The 11,731-nt window shown below is 42.0% G+C and overlaps 1 protein-coding gene across 1 annotated transcript in view; it reads right to left on the bottom strand.

Annotated features, from left to right (window-relative positions):
• Positions 1-1,073: 1,073 nt before the first annotated feature.
• Positions 1,074-11,731, bottom strand: part of LOC124648439 (probable lysine-specific demethylase SE14) — a 30,715-nt gene continuing 20,057 nt past the window's right edge. Inside the window, exons 2-5 of the mRNA XM_047188209.1 lie at positions 1,831-2,758; positions 1,667-1,745; positions 1,513-1,580; positions 1,074-1,317 (exon numbers count right to left, since the gene is read on the bottom strand). Of these exons, the coding sequence (XP_047044165.1) occupies positions 1,163-1,317; positions 1,513-1,580; positions 1,667-1,745; positions 1,831-2,758 (1,230 nt within the window). The 3' untranslated portion in view covers positions 1,074-1,162. The remainder of the gene's footprint in view (positions 1,318-1,512; positions 1,581-1,666; positions 1,746-1,830; positions 2,759-11,731) is intronic.

Here is an 11,731-nt window from a genome sequence, read left to right as displayed (position 1 = left end):
TTGACTGGAGCTGCCCTTCTCTAGGCGTGCAATGGCAACCTGGTTGGCTGCGGCCTGCTCCTTGAGGTCTGCAACAGCAACCTGGTTGGCTGTTGTCTGCTCCTCGAGATCTGCATGTCCGCTTCAATCTTGTGGAGGAAGGTAGTCTGCAGGTCATCCACGGTTTCCTTCCGTGCAACAGCAAGCTTCTCGTCGACCATCTTGAAGATGTCAGCGAGGGAAGCCATGGTTGTTGATTATGAGGAAGATCCGAGGAGCGATGAATCTGATGCCAAGTTATCACGACCTAGATTGCGGAGGGGATACATGTGAGAAGTGGGAGGATGGAGGCGAGGGAGTTTCGGCTTTGGGAGCCAGGGATAGATCGTACTGGAGGTGAAATTTCCACTTTTCTCTGTGTTTATTTCTTTGATAGCAATTACACGAGTACTCCCTGGCTTATATAACAGAGCTGACAAGAGATAGAACCCGACTCAACTAGGACTCCTGATTCTTAACATATTCTAATACTTCCAAATTAAGGAAACTATCAAATCCTAAGATACAAAGGTTTAGATCTGCATTGATTCTAAACGTATTCTAATACTTGCAAATTAAGGAAACTAACAAATCCTAAGATAGGAAGGGTTAGATCTGATGTATTGCTTGCCCTGCATGACAAAGCCACATGTTAAGCACATGCAACCTTCAACAGAATATAAGCTTTGAGTAGTCAAGTAATGCAAGTTGGATATTTGCATCAAGGATGTTCTACTGTAGAACTCCTCTCCATGTTCCAATAGCAGCACTTCTATCAAAGTGATATGGTTCTTATTGACTGGGCAGATATATTTTGTCCGTTACTTTGGTTTACCAGAGTATGTTGGCGCCTAGTGGCTGCCCATGAAAGTTCTGATGTATGTACAAACACTTTGAACTCGTACATAATCATTTGATCAGCCAGGTCTAACAATTGAATACCCCTGTGAGTGTTTTTTAAAGCACACACGATAATTTTTTAGATAAGATGTATGGACAGTCAATTTGTTAGACATAGCTAACGGCTAGCTGTAGCAATCGGCTTTATTTTTTAGGAACCATTCAGCTTGTTTCGGAAGACAAAAAGTTACTACTAGTATTCTGCTACGTTTATCTGCATGTTGAGTGACTGAAAAAACAATATTTACCTGGATATAAAGGAAACTGCTAGCAAATACAGTAGCTGTTGATGAGAGAGCATTGGAAGATAATTCATGACAGCTCTTCGAACCGCAGCCTCTTTGGCAAACTTCAACCACTGGGGAGTTGCAAAGTTGGCAGCTTCTCCGCAATTAAATCCTGCAACGTAACAGTCAGATCATTCAGAAATATATTAATTAAATGCAAAGGAACAAAGTAGCGGCATGCATAAATTTAGAGCTTAGCTTAGCTTAGCTGGAATGGATGGTTCAACAATTAGCAGAAGCATGATGGATGAAATGCTGTAACAAGGAACAGGCCGCATAATGGCTGGAATTGGATGGTGGTACTGACCATGACTAAATCCAATATGGTAGGCCCTTGGAAATGTGACCACAAACTCACCAGGATACTGTACCAATCTGAAGCAGAATGCATATATGAGTATAGAAATGGAATGGTTTATTGATATGAAAACGTTGAGGGATGGTGATTTCAGAGGTTGTACCTACAGCAGGGCAGACCAGCAGCGACGATGACCTCGGGGGACATCAATGTCGTTTTCTCCCCGAGCACAGCCAGCGACGCTGCACGAACAAATAATTAGAGCCATCATAATATTACAATATATAAACAAGAGAGAGAGAGAGAGAGAAAAAAAAAAGGAAGTACCAAGGTGGTCAGGATTGCCTCCATATCCATGCACACGGATAACTTCCTCGAGCTCGGCAGCCCTATCCCCAGGAACGGCATACCACGTCTTTGGCGCGCCGGTGTGGAGGAAGTTGAGACTGTGCAGCTCATGGTCCTCGATATGCCAGGCGAACCAACTGAAGAGCATCCCAATGTAGACCATGGGAGAAGTGACCCCTGGAACGTCGTCGGGCATGAAGCGGGTGAGGGAGCCGGGAGCGCGCGCAATGGCCTGGAGGTTCCAGGGGCTGCTTGACAGCCTCCAGCCTACGGACTTGTCCTCCGCCACTTGTTGGTTGGTGGTCCCAGGATCCCGTCTCCGGTTGCTGCGCAGATGCGCTTGCGAGGAGGCGGCGAAGCCGGATCCCGGGACGTCGTTGGCGTACTCGACGTAGATGGGGCGGTCGGCGGACGCCTTCCAGAAGAGGGACTCGACGTGGAGCGGGGTCGGGTCGCGGAGGCCCGCGAGGTGGGCCTTGGAGAAGGCGCGGGACTTGGCCTCGAACTGGTCGAGCGTGTAGCGCTCGCCGCTCTGCCAGACCTGCTTGAGCACCTGCGGCGGCGGGCGGCCGCGGCGCGGGGTGCCGAGCTCCTGGTGGCGGGTGGTGAAGACGGCGGCGGGGGGCGGGGGCGGGGGCGGGGCGGAGGACGAGGTAGGGTTGGAGGGGTCGGGGGCGGCGGGATTGGAGAGGTCGGAGGAGGAGAGGAGGGAGCGGTTGAGGCGGGCGAAGACGTGGCGGCGGGAGGGGCGGTGGTAGGGCGGGATGACCTTGCAGATGCCGTATTGGGCGGCGTGGCGCTCGACGCGGGTGAGGAAGGCGATGGGGTCGGCGAACTCGGACTCGGTGGGGCGGTACTCCGGGGCGCGCGGCAAGCCGCGGAGCCACGCCGGGACGGGCGGCTCCGGCTCCGGCGTCGCCGTCGGCATGGGAGCTAGGGTTTTAGGGGGCGGCGACGGGGAGCATCTGGGTTTGAGGTGGGGAATGGCCCAGACCCAGACCCTGGAGAAGAAGGAAAGAAGGAAAGAAATGTGGTGGACTCGCTCAGCTCAGCTTTGTGTGCGGTTGCCGGCAAGGAGGCATCCCGTCTCCAACAGGTAAAAATCCGGACAAGCTTTTGCAGTGAGATGGGACAGTTGGTATTTTCAGCTGGTTTTCCTTCTACTCCCACCAAGGTGATCTATCAAAATTTACATGTATCACAAGTAGCTAATATAGTGACCGTTCATTTTCCATGCTAGAAAGCTCCCGGTCACCCGCGTCCCTCTCTCAAACGACACTAGGAACCCTAGCCTCCCCTGTCGCCACTCCCTCCTCCCCACCGATTGGTCTATGATCTAGAGCTTCTTGGTACAACCACTTGGTGATGTATCATCATCATAATTATAGGTGTTTTACATGCTGGTATGGCCTCAGGTGATCATATTCTTGCCACGTCAATGTACCGGTTCATGTTTGACTTGATACACATGTCCATTCCTAGTGTTGTCTGTGTAAGGTTTGGTGATGTATGCATGATGTGATGGTATCCTAGCCCTAATCCTGGTGATCATGTGGTCACTCGAGTTGTTGTCTAGGGGCTCTGCATGATTTATATTTAAGTTGGTTTTCTCGTTTTCGTGTGGTAACTCTAGTGTATTGTCTATCTCTTGGGTAGATCTACGCTTAGATCTACTTGATTGAACCCATCATGAGCTTTTTGCATATATCGGTGATCATCAACTCAAGTGTTGGTGATCTACAGCTTTGATTCAACAGCATGTTTCTCTGGCTTCCTTCTTCTCTCTATACAATGCCACTTGTTGATTAGATTGTCTTTGACATTAATATTATCCATGTTGGGCTTTTTCTTTTTGGTTAAGGCAAGTGGAATGATTTAGCTATGTGGGATTTTATATGGATTTACGTGGGAATCCTATCGCGTGGGTTGTCTAAATAAACTAAGTGTGGGCTTAGTTCCAGTTGTCCATTACATGCTAATTAGGAATCACTTTTTTTAAAGAACACGGTAGGGGAAGCCTCTACAGTGATCTTTTTTGAAACTATAAGAGCCCAAAACCTGTGTCCCTGGGTACTTGAACCTAGGTGGCTGGGTTGTACATCCATATCCCAAACCAAGTGAGCTAGGCTCACTTATTTAGGAATCACTTAATCAAACTAGTGTTGCTTAGTAAGGATTTAGCTATATTACAAAGAACTACAAAATTTTCCATGCTGCCTAATGATAAATTGATCAAAGATTGGATCTTACTGTTGATTTTTTTCCATGTTGCCTCAGTTGCCTAATCTTGATCCACGTGTAGTCCAAATAAGATAATATCTCCATCTAGTAAATTCTTTGGAGATCAAGATTAGTTCTTGATTTTCGCTAAATAATTTCCAACATCAAAATTACTCATCAACGATGATGGCGAAAATTTAACACTAATCCGATGTTTATTTTGTCTCCGTGTGTTTTTGTTTGCAAGTAAAGAAAGATATCAATATTTATATCATGGTTTCCTTTTCTTCTTTTTGTAATCTTGTTTATTCAAGTGTACAATATAATATTTCAGTTAAATGTTGAAACTACTTAAATTTTCAATAAGGTTTTGCATTATTTAGTTCTTATTATTGCACATTTTACTCTACTTGTCTTTGTATTTGTTTTATTCAAGGATTATTTGGTATCATTTATTTGGAAATTTCATTTTCAAGTTTATTCTCAATTATATATGTGATGATGTCATTGTGCTTTATGCACTATATTACCATTTTATTCTCAATATTTGAATTATGTTCAAATTTTAGCAAAGGTCATGTCAAAATTTATCATACTCAAACATATGATCTAACTCTAATTCGTCTAGTTAAGCAAAATTTTGATCCATTTGACAACTTTAGTCAAAAAGGTATTTCAAATTTCTACATTTTTCATATGCATGAATGCATGCACGTTCCTACAATCTACTCCATTTGAGTATGTAAACTATGGGATCTAACAAGTTTCCTCCCATTCCCACATCACCTCCCCTTTCCATCAAGTGCACGATATTACTCTATGCTTCCTCCAAGTCATATTAGTGGTACCGTAGATCTCCGCCTCTCCCTTCCTCTTGATATTGAATCTAGTTTGCAAGCACCAACAAGTTCACTCTCAACCTGGTGAGGTGTCCTAGCACCACCCATGATATTCTCTTTTAGCTTGTTTTAATATTCTGATTCCATTTTATTCCCATGCCATATTTAGTTCATCCATATTTTTGTTGGAAACTGTTTGCTAGATATTAAAAATCTCAAAATTCACTATTCCCGGTATATCATCCCTATTCTCCTTCTCGCTCTTCCCAGGATTATATTTATGGTCAAGCCCTCTCTACAATAATGTTCAATTTGTTTTAAATACTCCTACCTTTTCATTTTAAGAGAATTGATCACAAAATGGCTGCCATGTTTGATGTGGGGCTGCCACAATAGTTCAATTTTTTTCAGGAGTATAGATACGAAAGAAGTAGTTTGAGTCTTACTTGTGCATACATACATATGAGTTTTCTCAACTCAAGGCTCGTTCATGTGTTTGTCTTTTCATAGGAACACATTACACATGGATGTATGTTGTATTTGCGGAATATAGTGTTGGTTCTTGATTTTTGCTTATTATTTCATGTGTTTATATTTTCTCATTCAAAAATCTAGAATAAACAAACATTTCATTTTTCTAGATATTTTATCAAATTTTTTGATCTATGGTAACTCATTGTACAGTGGCAAGAAGACTGGAAGAAAAACATTTAATGCATAACATATATATTGAAGTTGTGTAATTGAATATAGCAAATGCCATTTACACAAATATTTATACAACTTCATCATTTATGGTATAAAATCGATTTCCAATGTAAATGTATTTTATCTTGCAAAATATGGATAAAAAAGACCTTAATGGAAAAAAAATCCTTAGAACTGAAATGCATGTGATTGACAAGATTTTTTCTTCACAACTTTGTTATACATCTTATCTCACAAAAATCTTTATTCTGGTCTATTCGTCCACTATTTAATTAATGAGTTTTATGAGTAGGTGTAAGCCTTGTTTGTTTTGATTGGTTGTCACATTGAGAAATTTATATGTGTTTAGGTTTGCTTGCGGGCCCAAATACAAATGCTTAAAGTGATGTATTTGTTCAAACTCACAAGTATATCCTGCAACAAACTAATATCCTTCAATATCAGATTATTATCTTCCCAATTAATGTTCCTTCGGAGTAACAATAAACTAAAATCAGGTAAGATAATCGTACAGTCTACTTGGAGATTAGTATATAATCAAAATAAATTGCTTGGGTCACAACAAAGTAAATAACAAAATAAATGCTCAAGTTTATTCATGCATCATTTTCGTGTCTAACATAGGGACAAAGTATCCAATCTAGCAATGGTGTTAACCTCCTACAGGTCTATACTCTCCTCTACCACACTCGTCCTTTATCGTACTGATGAATTACATTGTAATTCTTAGATTAATTATAAAATCTTTAATATTTTGAATATCATTATAAAGCTAAGAAAAGATTTATTATAAGAGTTCTCCTCGCTTAGAGGAGGAATTGATTGAAGATTGTAGATCAAGATCTCCTCTTTTAAAGCCCTCAAAAAGACGCAACAATCATAGGAGGGATTAGAGAGGAAGAAAGCTTTTGAGGTTTTTAGTAATGGAGTACAAAGAAACATTTCAAAGAATGGATGACCTTACATCCTAAAGGAGGAACAAAGGCTTTATATACTCGAAGGGGCAAAAAATAGCAATTTCTGAAATCTGCTCGGAGTCAGTCGGATAGAAAGTCGGCAGTGCCAAACCCTACGTCGGACTGATCGGTGACCAAACCAGCAAGTCGGTTCACCCACCGAAGCACACACCAGAGCACATGGATGAGGGGCGAACGGATCGGCAGACCAGCAGCGCCTACGTCGAACTGTCCGACAGGCTACGATCCTTAGCCAAAAAACAGCCCAGTACAACACTTTTGCGGGCACCAACGTGTAGAGCTAGCCCGTCACTCCGCCAAATGGTTCGCGGGGACCCCGGCTCCGTTGATTTGCTCGTTGATTTCACTGGGGCTTCCCAAAATGCATTTTCTTCTTTTAACTATGCTCCCGAACTCCGATTAGGATGAAACCAATTTTGTTGGAAAGATAATGACAAAATTGGAAATATTAGGAACCAACAAATGATTTTTTAATGAATTTATAGGTGAAACCTCTCAACACGAAGAACCGATAAAAATGTTTAAACTCGACAAAGCAATCAAAAAGATGCATACGGATTATGTTTTCGATAAACTTGGGTTTATTGAAATGCTAGGAACAAGCTCAAGAACCTCACAAGGAGAAACACCAAGAAGCAAAAATAACAATAGAATGCAAAGTATGCAAAAGATTGAGCTCCCTAAGATGATGTGATCAAGATATCCAACCAAAAGCCCCTATTGATAGTGCAACTATCTATCCTATAACATAGTCTCCCAACAACCACCTTTAGACCGGTAAAATGAAAACCTATCAAGGCCATATCTTTGCCTTGAGCATCCCCTTGATTTTGATGATGACGCTTAATTCAATATGATGATTGGGTTCGTGCGATCAACAACAGAGTTGTTGCAGTACTTGTAGCAAAAAATATTATTTATATAAGTTCATCCCTGAGAAGCTTTGCAAATGGCTATAAACACAACCCTACAACCGCGTTGTCAGGCGCAGCCATGTTCACACCCAAACCGTGATTTGGAAATAGCTTATACTATAAGTTGCTAATATGGCAATAATTTAAGAGTTTGAAGTAACTAAAAGAGAAGTAAATAATGAAAGTAAACTAAAGCAAGAGTGTTGAGAGTGTGTTTGTGGTATGGTTGAGGGATTCTCGAGGAGTCTAGGTTCCACCACTAGTATTGGTACTACTTATAGTTAGGATGAGCTATGTCTTTGTGTATATTATGTATGGGGAGAGCTCGGTGATAAAATATACTAGTACATCTCCTAATAACCACTGCAATGACCTTCAACAAGCCACCTACTGATCCATCACAATTAAGGTTTTTCCCATGATTATCGACGCAAGCATAATGAGTCCCTCCTTATCCCCTTTTTCCATATGATAGTGCGTCGCACACGGTATGTCACTTCCCGCCGTACACACTACCATACTTCAAAGGGTAATTCCCTCTCTAGTCCCGGAGGAAAATATTATGTGGTGCACTTCACATAACATCAAGAGGAGAACTAACACATAATCATTACAAAAATTTATAGATCATCTTTATTTCACATCATAATATTACTAGGGTTTCTCCGTATCTCTCCAAGAACAAAGGAAGTAATCATACATGAAGGGGATCAACATCATGACAATAATATGGATCGAATATGAAGGTACAATTGTATATAAGTGCAAATCCTAATAGAGTTTGGATCACAGCCAGATAGACAAAGGGGGTCGATGATGGAGATGTTGATGATGATGGTGATGGAGATCGATGCATTGCCCTTCAAGATCCTAGTCTCCTCCTCCTCTTCTCTGTGTTGATGTAGATGGTGATGCGGATGGCGGCGGCGGAGCGGCAGGGCTCCGCCCCTAGGGCGTGGATGAATGGTGCCTCTCCCTTGACTCCTCCCATCTTTATATAGGTGTTGGAGGTCGGTTTCGTGAACCAACGGAGCTAGGGGCCGAATATGCCCATCGGGCCTTCACAAATGTTGTGTCGTTCGACAGAATGGAGCCAACGGAGTCCCGTAGGGCCGTACGGTACAAATGGGCTCTACCCGTACCGATGGTCGCTAACGTTACCGGACTTTCGTATATTGGACGTTATTTCTTCATACAAATTCCGATATGGGTGTTTTGCGGCTCGTTGAACTCCTATGGATGAGGGCTACAACACCATGGCCTTAAATCTTAAATATAATATGTTGGGAAATATCAATTTTCCCACACCTCATGTGGCTAAGTGTGGTGCTTGTGATTCTCCCATATTGTACCCTCTTGGCCTTTTTTCTTCCTTTCTCCATGATTGTACATAACACCTTAATACATGTAAAAGACAAGGAAAACATAATAGAATCCTACTAAAACTACTAAATATGCGATGCTCATATGAAAGTGAACAAGAACTCGTAAGTATGCAAAATAGGCATAGGTGTATGTAGTTGTAGCATGAAATGAGTGACTATACGAGTAATAGTATACTTAAAAACCTCACTAAAATAGTGCAAAGTTTTGATCTATCACAAGACCGAATGCTTCACTTGATCATTATTGTTTCTTGGTGAATACTCACATTTTGTTCCCCATACACCACTATGGGATAACTTCATTAAGGTACATTTTCACATGTCCATTATCACGAAATGGACGACAACTTTCAAGCAAATGATCTTCTCAAGATGCTCATCTTGAACTTAATTACCTTCTCAACCTCGATGATGATCACCACTTGATGTCATCCTCTCATGGACTATATGAGATCGTACTTTTGAGTTTTGATGCATGCCCATGGCACATAGACAACACAATGACACTCATATGATGGGTTAATTCACAAATCATAATTGACAAATCTTACCATATCATGATGTCTACGCAAGCTTCTATTCTTGTAGACAGTGTTGGGTTTCCAAGTGCAGAGATTTTTAGAACAACAACAAATTTCCCTTAAGTGGATCATCCAAGGTTTATCAAACTCAGGAAGGTAGAGGTCAAAGATATCTCTCTCAAGCAACCCTGCAATTATGATACAAGAAGTCTCTTGTGTCCCCAACACACCCAATACACTTATCAGGTGTATAGGTGCACTAGTTCGGCGAAGAGATAGTGAAATACAAGTAATATGGATGATTATGAGTGGTAATTAAAATCTGAGGCAGCAAGCAAACATGTAGCAGAACTGGTTGTAAACGGTGTTTCAATGCTTGAAAACAAGGCCTATGGATCATACTTTCACTAGTGGACACTCTCAACAATGATACCATAATTGAATACATAGATATTATCTCTTTACTACGCTACTCTGAACCACTCTCTGATTTGATAATAAACACAAATTCACTACTTAGGTCTGCATAAGCATTCCTTAAACTTCACATTCCCAATCTATGGACGCCCCACGCTATCAATTTGAGCATACAAAGATGGTACTAACTAGTCACCACAATTCATAAGTATTTCTATAAATTAAGCTTAAGAAACAAACACGGTGTGCACACTGTCACCTTCACACCGTTGGACAAGGTGTCCCCGGAGATCACATAATAAAAACACTTGAGTAGCACAATAGTTGAAGCATAACATCTACTTATTCAACTAGATTACAAAGCTCATGATCACATAAAAATCATACATGGAGAGATAGATATACCACATAGCTACCGGTAAAGCCCTCAGCCTCGGGGGAGAACTACTCACTCCTCATCATGGGAGTCAGCAATGGCGATGAAGATGGCGGTGGAGTCGATGGAGATGGCTCCGGGGGCAATTCCCCGTCCCGGCAGGGTGCCGGAACAGAGGCTTCTATCCCCCGAATCTTGTCTACGATGGTGGCGGAGTTGCGCAACTTTTCGTGGGTGGAGGCTGATTGATTTAGGGTTTTTGCGTCGAAGGGAATTTTGCGGTGACCCAACATACCACTGCATGTTGTAGTATACAAGTCGTTGATATGATCTTCATGAAGGGACTTCTTCACAAATATCACATCCCTCAGATTGGTACAACAAAAACATTGCAGGTCATAACACTCGAGATTATATTACAAACATAGTCTTAACAAGTTGGTATTCTCACAGGTTCGATGAGAACACCCTAAGATACTACTGAAGTACTCTTACAACTCAACATAAAGATCAAACTGAGCTCAGCAACTTATTTAGGTAAGCTACTACGCTGCTCGGCTCTAAGATATCTAAGGTAAGACACTACTCCTCCGCCTCATTGTTGTCAGCTCAGTAGACTATTCCGTAGTCCACGCCTTCCACTCCTCTGGACAGATCAGGTTCCTCGTAGACCAGCTTGTAGTCTCCTTCTGGTGCTCCATCGTTGGCCTCCACTTCATTGTCACAGTCTAGCAAGGGTGTCGAAAGAAAGTGAGTACAAAGGTACTCAGCAAGTTCAAAAGATAAAAAGGTGTTTGATGCACTAACTACGACCATTGATCAGAAAATCTCAGGTCAATGCATGTTTCAAAAACATTTCTTCAAAAGGTTTATTTTATTCTAAAAACTATGCCCGCCAGTCTTCACAGGTTGACCAGAACTTCATGGAGTTCCTTTGATGCCGCGTTCGTAGTTCCCTTCCTGGAACAGGGAGTGACAACCACAATTTGATACACTCTGCAGAGGTGTTTTACTTTTCCCATAAGAGAACTTATCCTTCATACCAACCGAGACGCGTTTCTCGTCGACACTTCCTTGGTGTGGGGCCAGGTGTAAGATCCAAGCCAATCACTGCCTTCTCTGCGACCCTGCATACCCACGCTTTTTTCCCACTCACATATCCCCGGTAGACATCTTTCGTTTATACGGCTTTACCCACGATATGCTATGGAAAATCCATCATAGACAGTAGAGCGCTCTCATCCACAAGGATGGGGATTTAAAGGGATTTCCCAACCTACTGCGGTGTTATCACAACACCTAGCCAGGCTCTATCAAGTCTGTTGATATGCAAAAGGGAAAAGATACAACTGACTTCCCCAGAGCCATTATAGATCTCATGTTAACGCAAAATGTACGGCGCTAGAATCACTAGACGGCATTGGTGATTAGTCCTATATAAGTAGAACCCTTGCAATGGAACCTGTTGGAGATATGCCCAAGAGGCAATAATAAATGGTTATTATATATCTTTGTGTTTATAA

The sequence above is a fragment of the Lolium rigidum genome, chromosome 4 (genome assembly GCF_022539505.1).
Source record: "Lolium rigidum isolate FL_2022 chromosome 4, APGP_CSIRO_Lrig_0.1, whole genome shotgun sequence".
NCBI classification, from domain to species: domain Eukaryota; kingdom Viridiplantae; phylum Streptophyta; class Magnoliopsida; order Poales; family Poaceae; genus Lolium; species Lolium rigidum.
This window is presented reverse-complemented; position numbering and strand designations above follow the sequence as displayed.